At 35.2% G+C, this 25,938-nt stretch overlaps 1 protein-coding gene across 5 annotated transcripts in view; it reads right to left on the minus strand.

The window, feature by feature from the left end:
* Positions 1-25,938, minus strand: part of SLC41A2 (solute carrier family 41 member 2) — a 127,589-nt gene that overhangs the window by 55,472 nt on the left and 46,179 nt on the right. For all 5 annotated transcript variants that reach the window (XM_047867604.1, XM_047867607.1, XM_047867605.1 and 2 more), the window contains exons 3-6: positions 25,822-25,929; positions 14,177-14,248; positions 11,866-12,010; positions 7,321-7,467 (exon numbers count right to left, since the gene is read on the minus strand). In XM_047867604.1, coding sequence (XP_047723560.1) covers positions 7,321-7,467; positions 11,866-12,010; positions 14,177-14,248; positions 25,822-25,929 — 472 coding nt within the window. The remainder of the gene's footprint in view (positions 1-7,320; positions 7,468-11,865; positions 12,011-14,176; positions 14,249-25,821; positions 25,930-25,938) is intronic.

The raw sequence follows: 25,938 nt of genomic DNA on the forward strand, positions 1-25,938 counted from the left end.
TCGGACGCTTAACCGACTGCGCCACCCAGGCGCCCCTGATTCTCAAATATTTTTATAGTCAATTCTAAATATCCCCAGGAATACAAGTTGCCTACCCCTTCTTAAAACAGTGACACCCCAAAACATTTTTGGTAATATCATTTTAGCTGACCAAGGTTTTACTATTATCGGAGATTTCAGCCAGGACGTTCCTGGATTCTTCTCAATGATTCTAATACTTATTGTGTATAGTAGAGGCCTCACCTTATACCTTAAAGACAGCCTTGAACTCACAGTCCTTGTAGCTTATAGTCCTAGATTTTAGTTATATGTTACTAAATTTTTCTGGCATCTCACAAAATTCTTCAATCCTTATCCAGACTCTTATCTTTAATTGAACTTTGTATTTCCTCATCTTAAAATATTTAAAGATCTTCTTGCCTATGACTAAAGATGTTTGAACTAGACAGAAACTCAATTTTTTTTTTCCTAGCAGATACGAACAAACAATTACTATAAATATTAAACTAATATCCAACCAAATTTTCTCATGGCTTTATCTAGATCACATCTTCAAAATAATTATGCTAACAAAATCCATTAAATATTTTCTCCCATTTACAGGGATATGACTAATGCTACACAGTGTCATCTTCTCCATGAATTTTTATAAATGGTTGAAAAAAAAAAACCTTTACTGAACGGATTCCCAGTTCTCCTTGTTAAAACATTAACAATGTTAATGTTAAACATTAATGTTATGTTAAATAACATCCCAATTAGGAGGCATTCTTACCTCTTAAAACAACTAAGGTTGCCAACAATCTCTTTATAGGATCAAGCAGAAAACTAAAGGCAAAATCCACTAAACACAAATGAAAAGAACTATTCTGCTAGGTCAGACCATCTTAGTACTTCATTTTTAGGTCAAAAAAGGAGCACTATGCTCAGCTTTTAATTTCTTCTCAACATTAAATCTTTGGAAGGACATCTGCCGTTGAAAGAGGCACCTACCAACTCAACCCCAGGGTCATTGCTGGAACTTTCAAAGTGGGCGGAAACTTCTCAGCAAATAAACTAAAAATAATGAGTGGACAGTTCCTCAGAAAGTTAAACAGTTATCATATGACCCAGCAATTCCACTGCTAGGTAACTACCAAAAGAACTGAAGACATATGTTCACACAAAAACCTGTACAGGAATGTTCACTTTTCATAATAGCCAAAAAGTGGAAGGAACCCAAATGTCCATGGAATGGTAAATGGATAAACAAAATGTAGTATATTTACACATGGAATATTATTCAGTACTGATTCATGCTACAACACAAGTGAAGCATACTCATTGAAAGAAGCTGGATATAAAAGGTCATCCATTTTGGGGAAACGTCCAGAACAGGCAAGCAAGCAAACCCATAAGTACATAGATTACTGGTCACAGGGGCTGGGGAGTGACAGCTAACGGTTTCTTTATGAGGTGATGAAAATCTTCTGGAACAGAACATATTAATAATTCTATTAATAATAGGTTGTACAATCTTATGAATGTACTAAAAACCACTGAACTGCACACTTTTAAAAGGTGAATTAATTCAGTGTGGAATATAAATTGTATCTCAATTTTCAAAAATTCTAATAATGAAAAAAAAGGAGAGGCAACTACAGTCTTCAAAAATGTCAATGTCCTGGGGTGTCTAGGTAGCTCAGTCGGTTGAGCACTTGACTCTTGATTTCAGGCTAGGTCATGATCTCAGGGTCATGGGATCAAGCCCTGCGTCACCACTGGGTGTGGATCAAGCCTGCTTGGGATTCTCTCTCCCTTTCACTCTGCTCCTCCTCAGCTTGCAAATGTATGTGCTATGTCTCAAAAAAAAAAAAAAAAAATCTCTGTCCTAAAGACAAAGAAAAAATATATACATCCATATATATAAAAACATATAGAGAAACAGAGACAAAGAATAAAAAACAAAGTAAATGGGGTAAAATGTTAACATTAAGTGAATCTGAGTCCAGGGTATGCAAGATTTTTAATACTATTTTAATTTTTGCAACTATTTTATAAGCTTAAAAAGTATCTCCAAGTACGAAGAAAATGTAAACATTAAAAAAGTGGGAAAGCCATGATAAAATAAAAATTACTAAAACTGATTTACTATAAATCATTACTATCTCAATTTCCTGAGAAACCTAACATGCCCATTCCCACCAAATTATGATTATATAGGACCTTCCTATCTTTTCCCTGGCTAACATCTAACCCAATTCTGATGGCTAAATATAAGAAAAGAGAAGTCTCTAAAACACTTCTCTTTGTGGGATATATTGGTGTTTTAAAGATGTCATAAAATTAAGGAATTATTTTCAGAAAACCATGAGTGACACAATTGGTGAGAAAAAATGGTCAATTAAAAGCCAACTGTGAACTTCTGCATTAACACCAAAATCTAAAATAACGTCTTCCTTCTATAGGAAATACATTTAAATAATCCTAGTCAAAATGATATTTTGTATTAATTTCTGGGTAGATCACAATGGGTGTTTTAGTTGGCTGAAATCCACATCCTAAACCTAGAACCTATGGATATTACCTTATAGGGCAAAAGAGGCTTTGCAGATGTGATTAAGTCAAGGGTTTTGAAATGCAGAAGTTACTCTGGATTATTAGGGTGAACCCAAAATGCCAGAAGATCAGAGACAAGCTAAGGAATTGGCCCCCAAAATCTCCAGAAGAAACCAGCCCTGCGGACACCTTGATTTTGGCCCTGTGCGAGTCACGTTAGACTGTTGGCCTCCAGAACTGTGAGAAAATTGATTTCTGTTATTTTAAGCCACAGAGTTGGCGGTAATTTGTTCCAGAAGCAATAGGAAATGAACACAGGTGTTCAGATAAAGCTCTGCAGAATTTGAAGCCCAATAAATGTCTGTGTGCATTAGTATTGACCCTGTGATATAAGTTGACCAGGGAAAAGTAGGAATGAACACAGCTCAAGTGGTTCAAATTGCTGTAACACTGAACTACCAACCATAACAGCCCCTTTTGGACTCATGGCTTTCACCTTTTATTAGACTGTTGGTGGCATTTTGCAACTACTGTTACGTAACTTCATTAATAACATCCATTATTCTTACCCTAAATTTTTTTGAAATATGTAACTGCTCTGAGTGACATTTTTATATGGCACCTGTTTCTGCGTGAGCAACAAAGCAATGGGCTCTGTAAGCTGCCGATTTTTTAAATGCCCTCTGTTATAACTATCAAAATTTTCTCACTAACTTGACCTTCCAGTGATCATTCTAAACCAAGATGGTGCTGAAAATACCTGAAGAAGAGTGACAGGCAAGACAGATTTAGATTCTACTCATATCACCACTCATAGCAAGGCCATGATATTCTAGAATGTCTTGTAAATAACTAGCTGGCATCCCTGTTAGCTTCCAGACTGAAGCAACCTGAGGCTGACTGTTATTGTCCTTATGGCCCCAACTAAGCCGTCTTTTAAAAGTTAACCTCGAAGAATGAGAAATCAGTCAACATTGTGCTCAAATCTTGTCTAAAGAAGAAAAGTTGACAGTTTCTCAAATCAGTAAAATCACGTACATACAAGAATTAGATAGCCATGCAGTTATAAACAACTGATAAACATTTTTAAAATCCTCTTAAAAGTATGCAAACAAGAAAGAGAGGGCAACAATCACTGTGTATAGATGTTTCGGTTACTGGCCTAACATTATTCTTTTAATAGCTTTCAAAAGTTACTATTATTCAAACATTACTGTGTGAATGAATAAATACCTTTATATTTTGTCAGCAAGTCATACCAAAGCATATCATAGTCCAGAGCTTAGATTACTTTCTAAACTAACTTTCTATTTTCTCTTCTATTTCTAGATCTTTCCTAGCCATTTTCTGCCATTTAGATTTTTTCCTTAGGGATATTAATCCCCCTGATACTTTCTGCTAAGGCAAGATATTCTTCCAATATTTCCTTAATACCATATGCACAAAAAGCTATAATGATCCATAAAATGCAAAGAATGTTAGAAGTATCAGTGTAATGCTACAGGAATCCAGAGGAGGAAAAGATCAGTTAACATTAGGGACACGTATGAATTTAGCATTGAAAAATGAAAACTGACTGGCCTTAACGGAGGGAAAGGGAACGATGTAAGAAAGAAAAGAGAAAAATCATGGACAGTGTATGAGAATTGGTACTGGCTGAGTCTGGCAGGAGTAACAATCACAGGAAAGTTTCTGCTGACTCCCAGAGGCCTAAACACCAGGCTAACATAAAATTTCAACTTTGTTAAATGAGCAGCAAAAACTTAGGTGACTACACAAAATAAAGTCAATAGGAACAAACAAAGCTCTGGGCTCATTTTGTCCTTTTAGGGGAGAACTGGAACGGTAAAAAAGGGAAAATCCCGTCTTTACTTCGAACATCAAAAATCAGCAAATTTTATCAGGACCAAAGGAAAAGTAACACATTGAATTAACGTAGAGTGAGCTTCAGTACCTGCATCAAAACAAACAAGACAAGAGGGGAGCTGTTCAAAGTCATTTCTAAGTATCCAAAATTAGAGGTGGGGAACTAACTCAGGCTTTTTTCACAGCCCAGTCAGTTCTTTGGGACCTATGGAACCCATGGCCTCTATTCGTAACAGAAGCCCAGGGCTGCCATGAAATCCTCTTATCTCTAAAGACTGCTAAGTGTTTCCAATGTAGCTCAAGAATTAAACTTTGTTTCCAAGAATCAGGTATCTCAGCAGGATGAATGGGGCCTCAGAATTTAAACGAGACTGTTCCTAATCTTTATATCCTGAATACCACAAATACTATAATGATCTTATGAGGCCCCCTAGTGCTCACAATGTAGACATGTTATAATCCAACACTGACCCCAGAAAAACCCTTCACTGTTAAATCAACTATGGAATCAATCAGCAGCCCATCAAAATAATAATAATTATATATATATATATATATATATATATATATATATAGCACTTTAGGAAATAAGTGACAGGTAAAATGTAAAGAACCTATTTTGATTAATTCATCTTGAATTACTTTGAGCTAACTTCCACAAGACAAGTAAAGGCCCAGAAAAGCCTAAGCAATGTTTAACAATAAAATTATTTCTCAAAATAGAAATCATTCTATTTTCCTTTTTTTTATTCATCTAGCTAAACTACTAATGTATCACATACAACCCTCAAAATAGTGAAAGCTTTAGATAGTAACACATGATTTAGTCTTTTGTAAGAAGTTCATCACTCGAGTGATTTAAAAAAACACACACACACAGAGTTTATTTTAAGTCAGTACACATTACTTCCCCAAAAGTTGATTTATCTTCTGCAATATCATAATGTTAAGTCTGTATCACTGTAACAATTGTAATATTTGTTATGACATTCTTCAATAGCATTCTCTTGCTTATTTTCTTACTACTGGGACTTCGATTGAGGAGATACCAGCAGCTGGGAAATGTGTTACAACTGACTTCATGTTAATTTAGGTTTCCAAGTCTGAAAATAACGTACCTTTCTTTTTGTGTATATAAGGGAACCCATCCAAGAACCACTACCAACCTTCCAGCCCCATCCCCACCCCACCCTCAAGGGTCTTGGCAAGACCTATGGAATAATACTAAGAAACCCTTTACCCCCTTGTGCTTCCCCTTTCCTTTCTCTTACCTCCTCCTCACAGTGGGGGAGACTGGTCTAATTGGTAAGACTAGGGAAAGGGGCACTAGCCATGCCTAATTCGTCTCCTTTTTCTTTTGGGATCCAGCCTATTGATGACCGCCTCCTTCCCCAATGCAGTTAATCTGTTCCTTCGGGGAGGTGAGGCCTCCAAGTCATCCAGCTACCTGCCTGTGAATGGGTGAAGGAGTCTAATAGAGTAGGTAGGTGAAGAACATTAAGTCACGTTCTCTAAAACTAGCCAAAGCTAGTATTTTAATCCTTGACTTCAGTAAGAATTTCTAAACTGTATAATAGAGAAAAATATGACCAGTTATCACTCCAACAATATGAACTAAAGAAGATTATCCTTTTAATAACATTACTAATTTTCTGTACTTTATTTGACTGGGAGAAAGAAGGATTGAACATTAATTACCCTGAACATACTTGCACACACGTTATTCCTTGCATATTTCACAATAATGAAAACCCAAGACCTATGGGAACAAGATCTTACATGGAGGTCATTGATCGTTTAATGTCTTCTACCTTACATCAAGTGGACACACGTCATCTTCTAAATGAGAAGACTCTTCCTTGAACATATACATCATGTCTTATTGACTAATTTCATGCCACTCATTAAATAATTTAAGGTAATTTTATATACTAAACAAAGCTTCCCTTAATATCTCCAAAAGTAGTAAAACGCCTGCTTTTGTTAGGTTAAATAAAGTCTTTTCTTTAGTTCAAAACCATATATGAGATCCTTACTTCTTCAAACCAAAGGTACTTTAGACTTATACCATAAACTGTATAGAATTCATGGATCATATGAGGATATATGAATAAATGTTTGCTTCTGGTTCAGCTTATAAACTATCTTTTTTTTTTCTCGTAGAATTCTGTGGGTTTCTATTCTCTTTTACTTTTTTCAATTTGGCATCTAAAAATAAAACCATAAACAACTTTTAGCACTAAACCAATGCTCACAAATAATATTCATTTACATTAACAATAATCCCAAAGTACAAATTTGCATTAAAAGGATTCATTAAATTCCATATGTAATCTATTACTATTATCAGGAATCTTATATAAGATGTCTCCAACTTCACACAGCATTCAGGCTCATTTTCATGGTGACTTTTTAGTTGTTAGTAATTGCCATGTTGGTTTCTGATGGGGGGTGGGGACAATCACTAAATTTCAAGCACTGTTCTAACCTTATGCCCTGGGACACTAGTACAGTGCATATATCAGAATACTGAGGGTTGACTCCTCACTGGCTACACACTTAGCGAAAGGGCAGAATTCATAGAATACTAGGCCCGTGGTCAACTTTCCTACCAGTAGGGAGTAACATGAATAGCCTCTACGATCCACAATTTTCTCATCTGAAATTAGAGATGATAATCCTTATCTTATAAAGTTTTTAAACTCCATAAAAAGAGGGAAAAAATGTGAGAAGAAAAATATATGAGAACCAGAACACATAGTAGGTATACAACAAATGGCAGTTATTGTTCTAATCAGTCTCAACCAGAGTTCTACTGCAGGTGAAGGCCACCAGGGGTTCACAGCATTGTTGCAACAATTACTTATTTAAGAAGACTCTGAATAGCACATTATATTTAATATCAAGTCAACTTACCCAGACAGGAGTACAAACCCTGACTTATCCAAGCTAATATGGCAAGAGTTATGAGGTCACCAAAACTAGCAGCAATGGGGGTAGCAACATTATCAGGATTTATGCCAGTCTTCTTTGAACCAACAATAACCCCAACCATTATTATTCCTGGAAGAAAGAAAACTCATTACTTTTTATGCTATGATTTAGAGAAAATCAATCCCCTAAATACTGAAATATAAAAGCTAGACAAACAGTGAGTACATCATTTCCAGTTAGACTGCTTAGATAAGCTGACTAAAGCAAACAAAACATTTTACTCTAATGCTCTGGCAAAATGCCTTTCAACAAATTCCAAGTAGGGATCATAGAAGATTTGAGAAGTTCAGTGTTACATTTAGAGAACTGAAAAGCTACTGTAAAATAACATTCAAGCTGAAGTTTCAAATTTAATAACATGTATGTCTTAGATGTAATGTATATTTGTACCAAACCCAAAGATTTTATGTTAACCCTCAAATAAGGAATGAAAATATCAAAGAAAAGGTGATTCGTATTTATATGCACAGCAATTGGGAAGAAGACCAACAAAAACAGCTTTGTCTACATGGTGGTAGCCAGAATGCTTGCTTCATTTTATTATTTAAAATCGTTGAAGTATTAAGAGGGAAGTAATTAAAATTTGAACACTGGAGACCAGAACACAAAAAGCAGTCTTTATAAAGGATACTATTTAAAACCAAAGTTTCTGTCTATGAACTTCCAACTAGAGAACAGAAGATGAAAATACGACTGTGTACTTATACTCCTAGATATCGATTTTCTTGAATCATAGAAATGGGGAGGGGGATTGATAACATTTACATCCATACTCAATTGTATAGATTTTCTCATGCCAACATTTAGAGGATGCAGTGCAGAGAATGTTTAAGATTAGTTCACTTATATGCTAACCATAAACCAGTATGGAAGCCTAAAAATGGCTAAGGGGAAAAAAAAAACCAACAGAATCTCACTGCATTTTTAGACTGAAAATGACTCAAAATGATTTTAGTCTAGCATTACTCATTTTATAGATAATAAAACTGAGGTCTTGGGAGTAGAGCTCAAATTCTTGTTGAAGGTCACAGAGCTTGTAAGTAACTCTACTTCCATGTTTTCTACTACCCCAATAAAGCCACAATTATTAAAAGTAGAATCTCTGTCTTGCTTCAAGTAATTTCTCACCTCTTATATTCTGGAGATGTTTTCAATCTATAGACTTACCTTTCCCATAATATCATTGTAAAAATAAAAAAAAAAGCAATAGAAAAGCTTTTAAAATGTATTATGTAATAATCAAGATGTGCTCACACAGAATCCTTTTTTCAAAGTCAGCACATTTAAAGATCAACATGGAAAGTTCTCCCAGGACAGGATGCCATCCATATCTTTTCAGCTGAAAACAAATATTTTGCCATCATGGGCCAGCGGAAAGAGCTGGGAGTCAGGAAACAGGTTTTAATACTGATTTTCTGCAAACAAGCTGATGAAATTAGGTAAGTCACCTTACCTGAGTCAGTTTTCTCACCTACAAAAGGTGGTTAATAGTATCTGCTCTCTCTACATATAAATGTCCAACTATCATAAAATTAGAACACACATTGTTCAAAGTAACAAGCTTTAAGCACATGTATTTTAAAAGTCTGAATTCTTATGATTTTGAAAATCCTAGGCAATACCAATAGTTTTTACTGAAAGCTTTTAAACAATTATTTCTAAATGAAGCAAGATTAGAAAACAGAAACGAACTTAAGGTAAAAGAAGCTAATGCTTTGACTTTTTTTTAGTGTTTCTTTATTTTGGAGGGGGGGGAAGGGGCAGAGAGCGATGGGGACAGAGGATCAGAATCCGGCTGTGTGCTGACAGCAGAGAACTCATTGCGGGGCTCGAACTCACAAACTGTGAGATCACGACCTGAGCCGAAGTCCAACGCTTAACCAACTGAGCCACCCAGGTGCCCCAAATTTCTTTTAACCAGAAATTAATTTCCCAATAGCTTAACTTCATCCCACTTTGGCCAGTGTTAACACCACTGAATTCTGGTAATTCTACATATAGACAAGAAACTACCCTTAATAAAAGTACCAAAACAAAATGCTTGAAAATATTTTGGAAGTCAAGTCTTAATCTTAGTAAGATTCTCTAAATTCCCAGAACCTAACCAAAAAAGTTCGCTTAACAGTTTTATAATCACCTGACGTGAGAATTTTCTATTTTTCACCTTGCTGGTGATATAAGGGTAAGAAGATGACAATTGTAAAATAAAAATGATTATAATTTTATAATAAGCTAGTTCTCTAGCGTTAAGTTCTTAATAAATAAAAAGAATGATACCGCAACTGAAAAGTTTTAAGGTAGTTAACTTTTTTTAAGTTTATTTATTTGGGGGGGGAGGGGCAGAGAGAGAGGGAGAGAGAGGGAAAGCCCAAGCAGGCTCCATGTTGTCAGCTCAGAGCCTGATGCAGGACTTGATCCCACAAACTGTGAGATCATGACCTGAGCTGAAATCAACAGGTGGATGGTCGACCAACTGAGGTACCCAGGTGCTCCAAATGTAGTTAATTTTTAAAACTTTCTGGCTTTTTAAAAGTCTAAAGCCAGTAATATACTGTGCTGAGCATACGGTTATATTTGTATTGCCACAGAATTAGTTAAAAAAAAATTTTTTGAAATCTGAAACTTTAAAAAATTTTAACAGAGGGACTGCTTTTGAAATTCAGAATTCCTGGAATCCTTGCTACTCAAATGACAAGCCAGTAAATCCTCTGCATGATTTCCAGAAAGGAGTTTCTCAATTAATTTAATTTATAGAAACTAATGAATTATCTATTTTCTTGATCTCATTCGGGAACTCTACCAGAGTACCTAAGGCCAGGAGACAAACTCAGAAAGCCTGTTCTACATTAAGGTTTACATACAACAAATACAGGTATTTGTGAAATAAGATATTTTAGAAGTTTGTAGATAAATTTTCTCTCCTTCTTGCACTCTTGGTGGGAATGCAGGCTGGTGTGGCCACTCTACAAAACAGTATGGAGGTTCCTCAGAAAGTTAAAAATAAAACTACCCTATGATCCAGCAACTGCACTACTAGGTATTTACCCAAAGAATACAAAAATCCTCCTTCAAAGGGATACATGCACCCTGATGTTTTAGAAGCATTATCTACAATAGCAAAACTATGGAAACAACCAAAGTGTCAATCAACTGAGGAATAAAGAAAGAATATTGTGGTATACATATATATACACCATATATATGTTATATATATATAAATGTATATTTATATATATAAATATATTTATATATTTATATACTTATATATTTTATATATATATTTATATACTTATAAATATATATTATATTATATATATTATATACTTATATATATTTATATATATTTTATATATATATTTATATATTTATATACTTATATATAAATATACTTATATATATAAATATATTTTTATATATACTTATAAATACTTATATATATAAATATATATATACTTATATATATACTTATATACTTATATATATATACTTATATATACTATAAGTATACTATATACTTATATATATTATATATACTTATATATAATATATATATTTTATTATATATATTATAAAATATATATATTATATATATTTATATATTTATATACTTATTTTTATATATTTATATACTTATATTTATATATTTATATACTTATTTTTATATATTTATATACTTATATATAAATATACTTATATATAAACATATTTATATATACTTATAAATACTTATACTTATATATATAAATATATATATACTTATAAATATATATATTATATTATATATATTATATACTTATATATATTTTATATATTATATATATATTTATATATTTATATACTTATATATAAGTATATTTATATATAAGTATAAATATATTTATTTATAAATATATATTTATATATAAATATATATATATTTATATATATAAATATATATGTTTTATACACACACACACAATGGAATATTACTCAGCCATAAAAAATGACATCTTGCCATTCACAGCAACATGGATGGAGCTAGAGAGTATTAATGCTAAGCTAAATGAGTCAGTCAGAGAAAGACAAAGTATGATTTCACTCACATGTGGAATTTAAGAGATAAAACAAAAGAGCATAGGGAAAAGAGAGAGAGAAAGACAAACCAAGAAACAGACTCTTAACTACAGGGAACAAGGTGGTAGTTACCAGAATGGGGTTGGGCGGAAGGATGGGGGAAACAGATGAAGGGCATTAAGAGTACACTTATCACGGTGAGCACTGAGTATCGTACAGAAGTGTTGAATCACTGTATTGTACGCCTGAAACTAATATGACACTGTATGTTAACTGGGATTGAAATAAAACTTAAAATTTTTTTCTTGCGGTTCTTACAATGAACAGGTATCATTTCAATAAAAATAGTCGACATGGAAAATAAATTATTTGAAAGTGAAGGACGGTACAGTAGCCATTTCTAAACCCACTTACCCTGCAGAAGAGATGCAATGAAAGCAGTTGCCACACTGCTAGAGCACAAGAGTATGGAATGGTCAAGATAGTATTTCCCCTCTGGAATCCAGCCCAGTATAATTGCTGCCACAGCTGCTAGAAAACCAACCACTGTTGCCTGAACCTAAAAAAATTTTTTAGAAAGTCCAACTGAATTATTCACTTCAAAACCAGTTTTTACTTCATTATGTAAATATGCATACCAAAAGTCAGAAGAAAGGATTGCATCTGGTCACTGAGCCGCATTACCGTTTGAAGAAGCCACTCTATTTTGGTTTTAATATTCCCTAAGGCAGTGAGTTCTCGAACTGCCACGATCTGGTGCCAGTGGGTATGGAATGGGGTCCAGGAATCTGTTTTTATGAAGCACCTAAGGTGACTCTGACGGTCTAATCCACAGATCATCTACGAAGATACCAACCTTAAGACTGAAACTGAAACGTGTACCCAATCCACACGACTGAAGTCTGACTTCAGAGGCAGTGCCGGTAAGAGACTGGATTTTATGATCAAATGATAAGAATCTGACTCTTGGATATATCACCTAATCTTGTGGCAAGTTATTTAAATTCATTCACCCAGCAAGTACTTATTTAGAATCTACTATGTAGGAGGCGCGCTCTCCTGGGTCTTGGGATACACAGTACTCAAAATAGATTTATTCCTTGTTCTCCCCCAGCTCTTATCTATTTTTTAAAGAGACATTTAAAGAATCTTTGTAAAGATTCTCTTCTCTATGAAAACACAGTTGTGCTCAATATTTGAGAAGAATTTCTAGGTGCTCACAGACTCTCTGAAGCCAGTCCATGTACTGGAATCCAGAGCCATCTCTGGCTCCCATCCTGACCAACAGCTGCAGGGAAGGAGGATGACAAGGGAAGGGTACAAAGAACAGAAGGAAAAATTAAGCTGAGATAGAAGTTATTAGAATGATGCGACGAATAATTTATACTACCACTCTTACTTAGTAAGAGTTCAGAATATTAAAAGACTAAAATGCAATATACTTTCAACTTTTAATTTATAGTAAGTAGCTTACTTGTTGTTAAATATTTTGATTATTAACCCTGCCTAGGTTCCTACAAGTTCAAGCTAGAAAAGATCACAGACATCTCTAATGCAATACCATGGTTTAAAAGAAGGGGGCAGGAGGCCCAGAAAAGTTAAGTAAATTAACAAAGTTTATGCATCTGGTTAACGTTAGAGCTCAGATTAAATCACAGATTTTCTTATTTCGAATCCTGTGATCTTAGAAGCAGCTAGACAAATATTTCTTTTAAGCCCACATTCCAAAACTCATTTTATTTCTATGTCTTTGAAATACATTACATGAAATTACTTTTCTGCAACCATGCGTCTCAACGTGATGTCCTAATTGAGCTAACATTAAAATAGTGAGTGTTCCCTAAGCCCACTTGCTGGAGAGTTACTAGAGGCTGCAGTCCTGTGTCTTGGGCATAGTAGGAAGTAGTGGAAGATGAAAAGACATTCACCTGAGATCAGAAGGAGCTGTAAATAATCCACATATAATCCATGATTTAGTGTATACGTAACTGACAATTTAATGTGTTCATTTAGATGAGCTCGAGTAACATTAACAGATTAAGAAAAACTCAGTTTAAATAAATATATAACCATAATACATAAAAGGGTTAAGTTAAATTTAAAAAGATTTACTTTAAAAAAAGTAGAAAAAAAAGTACCTAAGCAATGACGTGCTAAATATTTATTTGTACAGTTATTAACTCAAGTACTCAAATTCTGGCTCTCTTACACACTTATGATTAAAAATTTACATATATATATGTATATATATATATTTTAATTACATGTTTTTCAAATTTGGAAGAAACTGATCAATTTCTAGAGAAAGAAAACTTTTCAGCAGTCATGGGTATCCATTTACTCTATCACTTTTTCATTGTACTAAATTGTTTTGAGCCCCCTGAAACAATTAAAAAAATTTTTTTTAATGTTTATTTACTTTTGAGACAGAGAGAGACAGAGCATGAACAGGGGGAGGGGCAGAGAGAGAGGAGACATAGAATCCGAAGCAGGCTTCAGGCTCTGAGCTGTCAGCACAGCTGACACGGGGCTCGAACTCACGGACCGTGAGATCATGACCTCAGCCAAAGTCGGACGCTCAACCCGACTGAGTCACCCAGGTGCCCCAAGCCCCCTGAAACAATTAAATGGTAGTTTTTATAGCACTAATATTTATTCCATTTTTACAGGTAACACCCAAGATGTATAAACCCAAGATCCATAGGCAAATATCTGCATCACTTACCTGCTTTAAAGCCAAGTTGCCAATTATTAGGTTCCACTTTTCAATGGGTGAATCCATCTTCCCGATATTTACCTGTTAAGATAGATACTTTCACATATCACTGACTAATCATATGCTTTCAACTCTGTTTTAGCAGCGTATGAAATCTTAAGCCAAAGATAATTCTTTAGTAAATCTGATGAACTCATATTTTTACTTAATATAAATCTGATTTCACTACCAGCCTTGCATCTCACATTTAGCTTGCCCAATACGTTTAGGGAAAAAAAAACACTTTTTTAAAATTTAACTACTAGCCCACAAGAACTAGCGGGCCAGTTAATACTATCCATTTGCCCACTGTTTACAACATCATCAAATGTCATCCTAACATGCCAAATTTTATGTACTGAAGCCCAATAGGAATAATCACATAATTCTGAGCTGCTAGCATTTTATTCCACATCATGAAACTAGTCTAATTTGAAGAATTAGTGACCAGAAAACCCAGGATTAAATAAGTCATTTATATGTACATAATTTATATTTGAGCCATGACTAAAACTCTTAGCAATAAAAAATTCATTCAGTTCACATATACATTTTCATTGTGTATTTCACTATTAAAATTTATGTATCTTTCTGCTAAATGGAAGAATACCCTCTTAAAAAATATCATTCAATTGCTCTATATGCTAAATCATTACTTCTCAACCATTTAGGACTCAAAACACGTATATCCAAATCTGTCGAGTTTTTCTAATGCAATCATTTGGAAAGCAGTGAACAATGTTTATTAAAAAAAAAAAATACCAAGTTGGGTTTCAATTATTCATCATCTGCTTGGTCATGGAAGGTTAAGTGAACGGGTAAGGTAGGAGATACATAGGGATTGTTATTTATCAGTAGAGTTTAGCTCACTGGCTTCAGACCAGAAGATTAAGTGCTACATCAACATTTCCACTATCAATTTGGAAAACAGATTCTATTCTCGAACCTCCTTCTGGGATCTAGTCCCAAAGTATCCAGCAATGCAAATATTAAGATTTCTCAGTTTTTCAGTATAATTATTCATGCTGCCTTTATTTGCAGACTTCTTTCCTCAGCCTGGAAATCTACATTATTCATGAAATTTGTGTTTGTAGCTCTAACAACCTGAGTCTTTCCTCCAGTGAGTAATGAGGCAGAGGTAATGTTTAAAGAGTGAAATCCACTGTTTAATATTCGGGAAATAGGCATGACAGAAATTAGTGTTACTTTTAGTAACTTTTAGAAAAAAAGTCTATAGGTATAAGAAGCAATCTAAAATGATTCCACGAAAAAGTAGAAGATGTGAAGACTCCAGGATTACTTGATAATCAGGAGAGGTAGAGACACACATACACTAAGGTCTAGGAAAAGGTCAAGAAAGGGAGTCACAGAATGAATGAGTGCTACGGATTAGGTATGCCACTGTGCCAGATTCACTTGTACCATTGCCACAGTTCCTGCTAAAGCCTGAAGCTACCTTCCTCAAAATCCTCTCCCCTAGAGCTGCAGGTTACAGTCTGCCAGTGATGGAGTTTGCCTAAGATTTGGAAGGCAGAAGTGAAAGAGAGGCCATTATTTCTGTAAGGTCTTGGTAATCAGACACGGTAGGCATCCAGATGTCTACACTTGCAATACACCCATAGCTTTCTTCCTCTTCTCCAGTGCTTCAGGTTATTTCTCCGATCCTTCCATCACAGATCTCTCCTTCTCCCCCATTTGTGTAAGCCCAAATTGCTCTATTAAATTCCTTATTGCTCTCTATAAATTCCAATATATACCAGGGCGGTTCTAGTGAGCAAACCCATACTGATAGAACAATGTCACGCTATTCAATTGCTCTGTTTTGTAAATGATGAAGATCACAATTTCTAAGTCCCTTCCAGATCTATAAGTCTCTAAATCTATAGTTCTTTTAGTCTAACCTAAATAACAAGTTAATGTATGATGTGAAATAAAATATATTTCACATTTTATGAAATATAATTTATAATGAGAAATCACAATGTATTATGTGAAATAAAGCAGAATATATTCACAAATAAAAATCACCTTTTTTTGTTTTTAATTATAAAGCAAACATTTTTATTTTATTTTTTTTTTTTTTGCGTTTTTTTTTTTTTTTTTATGAAATTTATTGACAAATTGGTTTCCATACAACACCCAGTGCTCATCACAAAAGGTGCCCTCCTCAATACCCATCACCCACCCTCTCCTCCCTCCCACCCCCCATCAACCCTCAGTTTGTTCTCAGTTTTTAAGTCTCTTAAAAGCAAACATTTTTAGAAGGATAAAAAAAAGACAGAGAGAGAGAAATGTTGATCCAAATTTAACCATGTAGGGAAAATACTTATGGTACGGGCGTGCATTGGAGTGGAAGTGGGAGTTTGGCAGGATACTGAAAATTGACCTGTGCTGTCCAAGAATTGGGCTGACCTAACATACTGATCAGCATGAATCATCTAAATTTTTCCAGAGTAGAGAGGAAGAATCACAAAGTGTTCTGTTTAAAGGCTTTTGCTAGACCTACTTTTATTCAATTAGCTGACCTGAATATCCTGGCTAGAAAATCTGAGAACTAAGAATGTGATATAGTGGAATATGATCTGATAAAGACTTCTATATGACCTGGGTTAATATTTTTAAATTGATATGTATTTTATATATTTTAAATATATATATTTTATGTATTTTAAATATTTTAATATTTATATACAACCTGGCCAATATTTTTGCAAAGACACTAGTTAATTTTTTTTTAATGTTTATTTTTGAGAGAGACAGAGACAGAGTGCAAGTGGAGGAGGTGTAGAGAGAGAGAGGGAGACACAGAATCCGAAGCAGGCTCCAGGCTCTGAGCTGTCAGCCCAGAGCCCGATGTGGGGCTCTAACTCACGAACCATGAGATCATGACCTGAGCTGAAGTCTCATGCTTTAACCAACTGAGCCACCCAAGAGCCCCATTAATGTTTTTAATCTAAATGCCTTAGCTTGAGCCTGAAATCCTTACTTTTTATAATCCCTACACCTTTTTCTCCATAGATGTATATGTTACTTTTCTGACACTGAAGCACATGAATTACAGATAGGCTTTAAAATTTACTGGGACCAAAGATAAAAGTAGGTTGGAATGACCTTGAAAGTACAGATTTACAAATATAGTTACTATACTTGGTATTGGAAAAAAATATATTTAATATGTAAATAGATGAAACAAGGGTACCAAAAGTCTCCACTAAAGTATTAAATATATATATATATATACATATATATATGTATATATATATATAAAATATGTGCTCCAGGGGCACCTGGCTTGCTCAGTCAGTTAAGTTACTAATTCTTTGACTTTGGCTCAGGTCATGATCTCACAGTTCATGAGTTCGAGCCCCACATCAGACTCTGTGCTGACAGCACAAAGCCTGCTTGGGATTCTCTGTCCCCTCTCTCCCTGCCGCTCCCCTGCTCATGCTTGTGCACGTGCGCACACACTCTCTCTCTCCCCTGCACCTGTGTAGTTTAATTGTCAGCCAAAGATTTAAGCAGAACTTATGCCCAGATTTTGGGGCTCATCCTTTCTACAGTTCTATTGCTGCTGGGATTTCCCCATAAATTTCTACCTGCTCTGTCAGCTCCAAGCTCTGTTATCTAATAATTCAAGACAATAAAACTTCAGCTTTCTGCCACTATACCTACGCACGAGTCACAAAAGGCATTTGACCAACAAAAGCAAAAAAACTCACAAATCTTAACCAGTATATTTGTCTTTCAAGAACAGGCCCCTCTCATGCTTCTATTTAGTTGTGTGTTTTGTTTTTCGTTTTTTGTTAGACTTCCTGACCTCTGTCACCTCAAACTGGTAAGACTGTGGGGTTTCTGCCACATGAGATCCAGGGACTGGGGAAACTTCCTCAGGCAAAAAAAAAGCTACAAACTTTGCAGTGCTTACTCATTGCAGACATGGTCCTTTAAGGGTGACCTCTCGTTTCTACCTGCTTTTAATTACTTTCTATTGCCTTCATATAGTTTGTCTAGGTTTTCTAATTGTTATTCTCTGGGAAGGGTCACTCACTATTTCATTCTGCCATTATATGGAATTAGAAACCATATTACATATTTTACATGCTTGAAATATTTCATAAAACATAATATGGTAAAACACATATATGTACACACACACCCTAATAATATCTTCCTGAATGTGCAGGGGTGATGCTATGCTCATAATCTTGAATGCAGTAATGGTTTCACATGTACACACTACGTATTGAAGCTCATCAAATTGTAAACTTTGAATTTGTGTAGTCGATTTGTGTCAATTATACCTCAATAAAGCTTCAAAGAAAGGGGGGAGTTAAAAATCTTGATGACTGAAACGGTTTAAGTTATACATAAGTAGTACACTCCACAAACCTATGGCTATGGATTGGTATTTATAACTTAAGAAACATACTCTAGGGGTGCCTACGTGGCTCAGTCGATTAAGCATCTAGCTCTTGATTTCAGCTCACGTCGTGATCTCACGGTTCATGAGTTCGAGTCCCATGTTGGGCTCTGTGCTGACAGCACAGAGCCTGCTTGGGATTCTCTCTCTTTCCCCCTCTCTCTGCCCCTCCTCTGCTCATTCTCTCTCTCTCTCTCAAAATAAAGAAATAAACATTTAAAAAAATAATGTAAAGAAACATACTCTAAAATTGAGAACCAGTAGGAATATGCAAGTTTTGTTTGTATCTAACAATCCGGTTTTCTGACAAGAACCTGTAAAATTCAGAATTATGTCAAATTTAGGAAAGAATACTGAGATTGTAACTATATCAAAGTTATGCCAGAGTTATTCATATCATTATTTGGGATTTAATTTTTCTTTATTTTAGAAGTTTCACAATTTGAATTGGAAATCTAACTTATAGTTATCAGGGAAAGGTTTTGCCAGCTTCTTTATATCCTTTTACACTGGGATGTAAGCTCAGTGAGAGCAGGAATATTTTCTGTTTTATTTATTGATGATTCCCTAGCACAAACTAGCACTTGGCATACCGTAAGGGCCCAGAAATATTTTTTGAATTAATGAATTAAAAAGCGAAAATGTTACAAAATAATTTCAGAAAATCAAAGGAGTTCTCTGAGAGGTTTAAGGCAACAGAAATCAGTTTTGTCTAGAGTGGGAAAATACTAATCAAACGGTTCTTGGCAATTTGCTCCTGGAAAATAGATTTATAAGCTTTAAAAACATATACATTGTCTTTAAGACAGTGGATGCCATTTTTGACTCTTACATCTAGCATCCAGAAGCAGAAAATTTTAGACCTCAGGTAACAGAATTTAAACAATTTATAGAATCACTGTGCTTGGGATTGTTTTGTAATTATATACTACTGTTATATATCCACAACAATTATCTACTATAATACATATCTACTGTTGGAAAGATAAAAATCCAGGAAAAATTATTCAAGTTAATCATTATAGAGACAAATTTTGACTCAGGTAAGAGGGCATGATAAAGTTGATTTGAATTCATCATTATTATATCTCCCTTGTTAAAATAGAAAATCTTTTTATTGAAATATCTTTTTATCTGGTAACATTTAACCTTTACCTTTATAGAATAACAAGTTTTTTTAAATTTTTTTTTTAATGTTTTATTTATTTTTAAGACAGAGAGAGACAGAGCATGAGTGGGGATGGGGCAGAGAGAGAGGGAGACACAGAATCCGAAGCAGGCTCCAGGCTCTGAGCTGTCAGCACAGAGCCCGACGTGGGGCTCAAACTCACGAACTGTGAGATTGTGACCTGAGCCGAAGTCGGACGCTCAACTGACTGAGCCACCCGGGTGCCCCTATAAGAACAAGTTTTAAAGACAATTGCTCTTCAACAATTGAGTGAGTAGGCTCTATCTGATATCTTATGTTTTAGGTTCTCTATCTTTATACTCACACAAAGCTTTCCTTATAATCCTATAAGTTCATTTATCCTGATTCTCCGGCAGACAATGATAAAAATGAGAAAAGACTCTTTAATGGAGCAAAAAGATTAAAGTAATCGCAGACTTGCCTGCCATAGCTATAATGATTTTTACTCCTACTTTTATTTATTTTTTATTATTTTTTTTATGGTTACTTTTTTTGAGAGAGACAAAGACAGAATGTGAGTGGCTTAGGGGCAGAGAGAGGGAGACACAGGTCCGAAGCAGGTTCCAGGATCTGAGCTGTCAGCACAGAGCCTGATGAGGGGCTCAAACTCACGAACTGTGGGCTCATGACCTGAGCTGAAGTTGGACGCTCGAAGGACTGAGCCACCCAGGTGCCCCTTACTCCTACTTTTATAACTGAAAATAAATACTACACAAGAAAATTGTAAAATTTTTAAAAGAATTATTTTTTGACCATAGATGAAAAGGCTGACTTTCAAATAGTACTTGTTTTAAGTTAAACAAACAAACAAACAAACAAAAATCATTGACTTTTTACCCTGGAACCAGGGAGTTCAGGTAGGAATCTGCCACAACAGTCCCATTTAGAGACAATGGACAACTGAATTAAGGTAGTGGCAGGTGGGGCATAAAGGGAAGGGGAGAGGGATTTCATAGGTTGAATGGACAGCCTAGACATTAACTGGATAGAAGAGGGATAGTGATTGGTAATGTTAATAAACTGATAAGAAATACAGAAAGCACAGTTGGAGCGAGAGAAGGTAATGAGTTTACTTTTGAATGTAGTGAGGGTACAGACAATTGAAAATTCAGCTGTAGTGATCAGGAAGGAGGCTGGAGGTACAGATCTGAGAGTTAGCAATGTACGGGCAGGGGTGGCATACATGAAATTATTGACAGAAACACAAAAACAAGGTACTAATACTTCAGGAAAACCTCAAATCAAGAAGATGAGCAAAGAAAAAGAAACCAAAAAAATAGACTAAGAAGATGCCATGAAAGAAGTGGAAAGAGTCCACACCGCAGTGTGGGGTCTCAAAGTCAAGAGTAATAAAAATTTTAAGTAGAGAATAGTCAGTGTAGAGTCTATTGAAGGTGAGGCTTTGGGTACTCTGCTTTCAAGAAGGCTTTAACCTAGAGTGGCTTTAACAGTTGATGGAGTATCGGGACTGGAATATAGCTGGCAATGATTCTCTAGCATTCTGTAAGAATGGTAACACACTCCCCCTACCACTTGAGATCAAATGCTCTGAGCAATGAAAACACCATAAACTAGGTAAATATACCATGTTATCATAGTTTGATGCCATGAGCTACTACTTTTCCATCTACGAATTTTCCATCTCTCAAATCCTGAGAAATTTTCAAGTGACTACTCCCAGTACTTAATTTCAGCTAATCCATCAGCCAATTCTGTCATTTCTCTCTGAAAATTAGTTCTGGACTCCAACTATGTCTCACTATATCCACTGCTACCACCCTGATCCAAGCCAGCATCGCCTCCAGCCTGTATTATTGCAACAGACTTTTAACTTGTCTCTGTTTTAGTCCTTGGCCCTTTATAGCTCTGTCTCAACACAACAGTCAAAATAATCTGTTGAAATATCTATCATATCATAGCACTCGTCTGTTTAAAACCTTCCAATGGCTTCCCATTTCCCACAGTCGACAAAGTCCTTACAAAGGCCCACAGGGTGATCTCACACCCTGTTATTTTTCCTTTCTCCCACTTGATCCCAGGCCCATTGGCCTCTATGCTCTTCATTAACGCAGTGTTGTTCTCAAACTTCGATGTATATCAGAATCGCTGGTTAAAATACAGATTGCTGAACCAACCCCCAGAGTTTCTGATTCAGCAGCTTCTGGGTGGAGCAAAGATTTTGCATTTCCAACAAGTTGCCAACCAAAGTTGCTAACTTTGAGAACCACTGATCTAACATATCGACAGTCCTGCCTCTGGCCTTTAACACTGACTAGGCCATGCCTATCTCAAATTCTTAGCCTCAAAAAATAAAAGTACATCTGTGTTGCTTCCAGTTTAGAGCCATTATGAATAAAGTTGCTATTAACATTTTTTGACCAAAAAAAATAAAAATAAAAAATAAAAGTAAAACACATTAGTAGATGGAAAAGTAGTAACTCATGGCTTCAAGCTATGATAACATGGTATACTCATCTAGTTTATGGTATTTTCATTACTTAGAGAACTAGGTAATCTCTTCATTTTGCAACTCAAATATCTTAAAATCAGTGACAAAATTCCTGATCTGTGGAAGACATCAACTGCAGCCCTACCCCCCCAAAGAAAGGTGCAGCTAGCTCACTCAGCGAAGACATTGGTTGATACTCTCCTCCCATGGGCTCTGCTTCTAATCAGCTTTGGAGTTCCACTCTCTTAAATATGAACAAATAAATGTAACCAGACTTTTGATGGAAGTATCTACCATAAAATATAAATACCACAACAAAAAAAAAACTAAAGTTCAAATTAAAAGATTAAGATTAAATTCACCTTTAGGCAGTATTAATGGTAATATGTGACCAAATTACACAGAAATTAATTTGCAGCAAATTCCTTTTTAAGCAGATTCTCCACAGCATGGCCTATTTCAAAACGGAGTGACATTTAAGCTATTATCTGAATCTAAACAAATACTGGAGAGTGCTCAAGAATGTTGCTTTTAGAAATATTTTCTTTGAGATAAGCTAGCCAAAATTTCAGTTTTCCGGGCTAAGTTATCAAGTTGCTTAAAAGTTTGGGTGCCTAACTATATTTATCAGAACACAGTTCATTTTCCAACAAAATGAAACTAGAGCTACCTTTTAACTCTCATTCTAACGATTTTCTTTTCCTTTAACTGTTGCCAGTTCTGTTTTTCAAGACCTCTTCTTTATTCCCCTGTCTTGCCAAGAAGCCTCTTGGGTTGAGTTCTACCTTGCTGACCTACCGGTTCTTAAAACATAATGCAAATGTAGATCACTGGGAAAAGTTGGCAGATGGACCACGTGTATATAATTTCACTAACTCTTAAAACATTGATAAAACTACATAAAAGTTTTTTTGTTTTTAAGACAAAAGCTAGAGGTATAATGGACACACATTCCAAGTGTGAAAATCAATATTCAGCTAACACCAATGCACTCCCCCCAATTATTTTTGGTTAGCATTTTACCTTCTGCCACCACAAGATGTTCCAAGGTCACTTTATACTTTTATGTTCCAGTCCAAAGAGGCTTCATTTCTATTATTCTCCAGTTCCTTTAATATTCAATCATTATAATGATGATATGAAAAATTATAGACTAAAGTCAATTTGCCCAAACAAATCTACCAAGGTCTGGCTAGTATCTGACTGGCTGATATCCCTAGACGTCTCTAGCTCACCAACTAATTACGGAAATAAGTAACAGGACTGTATCTTTAATACTTTAAAAAAATAACATGGGTGCCTGGGTGGTTCAGTTGGTTAAGCATCCAACTCTTAAATTCAGCTCAGGTCATGATCTCAGAGTCATGGGAATGAGCCCCTCATTGGGCTCCATGCTCAGCATGGCTTAAGATTCTCTCTCTCTGCACCTCCCCAACTTGTGCACGCATGTTTTCTCTCTCTCTCTAAAATTAAAATATTAAGAGAAATAATAAATATCAAAGTTTTAAAATATTAAGTAACAAAAAATATGGTATATTGGTGCTAAGACCGAGCCCTCAGGAGAGCGTCCTTACAATGCAGAGGAGACTATCAGGTGTTTGTTACTGAGGTTATTTATTGGTTTTAAAACTCTTGACTCAGTTATCCTGTGCAAGTAAAAGGGAATGTTCTGGAATGTGAGGTATTCCATTATATTCTAGCTCTGTGTCTTCAGGAAAGTTACTCAACTGTTCTAAGCCTCAGTTCCTCCTCTATAAACAGGAATAATAGTGTTTATCTCATAGGGTTGCTATAAGATACCCTTGTAGGCAGTTAGTACAGTCCTGGCACATTATGAGAGCACACTAATACCCAATATTTCATTATGGTCCTGGGCAGAGTTTAGCTATATGACCTTTCATATATAACAGGGAGCTTAGAAGGTTCCATAGGGCATATGCAGCACTTTCTCTTAACTGAGCAAGCCAATAATGTTAATAAAACATTATTTAATGCCACGCATTTATCTCCTTTCCAAGCATCTTTTTTACTCAGGAAACCTTAGGGAACTTACAGTTGCCTGGGGGAGAAATGGGGGGAGGGAAGGAACAGGAGAGAGTACTCCCATCACCAACACAGTTGTTCAGGCTTTAGATACGCAAAAATTTCCCCCTAGTTCATAGATGGGTTCATTTGCTGTAGCTTTTTTTTTTTAATTTTTTTTTTAACGTTTACTTATTTTTTGAGACAGGGAGAGACAGAGCATGAACAGGGGAGGGGCAGAGAGAGAGGGAGACACAGAATCTGAAACAGGCTCCAGGCTCTGAGCTGTCACTACAGAGCCCAACGCGGGGCTCCAACTCACGGACCGTGAGATCATGACCTGAGCTGAAGTCGGCCGCTTAACTGACTGAGCCATCCGGGCGCCCCTGCTGTAGCATCTTTAAACAAACAAACAAACAAACAAATAAACAAACCCAACTTCATATACTAAAGGCAATGCAATTAGTAACACCTTTTGAAGGCTTAATTTTTGACTAACATTAAACAGGTAGATGGTTCACTGAAATGAACCTCACTAGTTATGTGATTTTAATCAACATAATTTGGTTGTACGATGGTGAAACTCCAACAAATGTTACAGTGAGAAAGTAATGCCCTTTTAGGCTTCTAAAATTAAATCAGAACCCTGTTAGTGGCAGTGTTTTTTTAAATGTTTAACCTTTCTGGATGACAATTTAGCATATGTAGCTAAGGCCTTGAAAGAATGCCTTTTTTTTTTTTCTGAACAGTTTAATTACAATCCTAAAATTGCCCCAAAGAAATAAAAGAATGCAAAACTGTATAAAATTATTCATTATAGCATTGTTTATAATAGCAAAACATCAGAAAGAGCCTATATATCCAAAAATAGATGCTAGACTAAACTATAGGAGAGCTATATAGCAGAAAAGTACATAGCCAATAAAAATGACATAGGTGTATATTCATTGAGGTGGAAAGATGATCAGCATATATCTTAAAACGGATATCATAGATTTTAAGGGACAAAATATATGATTACTGTTCTTTTTTGGAATATACAGTATGTATCTACTCTGATATACCTAATGATGTATAGGTATAGATGGATCTATACCAAAATATTAATACATGACTATGTCTAGGTGGTTTTAAATTTTCTTCTTTATAATCTTTCCCTTTTCTTCAGTTTTTGCGATAAGTTCGTATTACTTTTATAATCACAAAAGGTATAAATACCAATCAACCAACCTTTGAACCATAAAGAATCTCAATATCTGATTTGTCCCATGTCTGAAGCACTGATGATAATTGCCAGAATGCCCTGGAGTAAATTAGGCAAGTATACTACCTCAGGATAAATGAAGGTCTATAATTTGCAAATTAGCCAACCCAGAGAACTTTCAGGATATCATATCAGGCATTACCACTTATCATATCCCTGAGGTCCAGAAATTTATCAGATAGAGGAAAAAAAATTTTCCTGGTACAAATTCTCCTTCACAGAAAGAAACAGCATAGGTAATATATATACTTAGAAGTAGGAAAAAACTTACTGCAGTGGATAATCTGGATGCCAATGTCATTTCCAAGTTTCCTTTGAGGCCAAGAAGTGCAGGAACTAAAATGAAAACTTCTGTTACCTTTTTGAACACCTCCCAGTGCTGCAAGAA

Source organism: Prionailurus viverrinus, chromosome B4 (genome assembly GCF_022837055.1).
Source record: "Prionailurus viverrinus isolate Anna chromosome B4, UM_Priviv_1.0, whole genome shotgun sequence".
Taxonomy (NCBI): domain Eukaryota; kingdom Metazoa; phylum Chordata; class Mammalia; order Carnivora; family Felidae; genus Prionailurus; species Prionailurus viverrinus.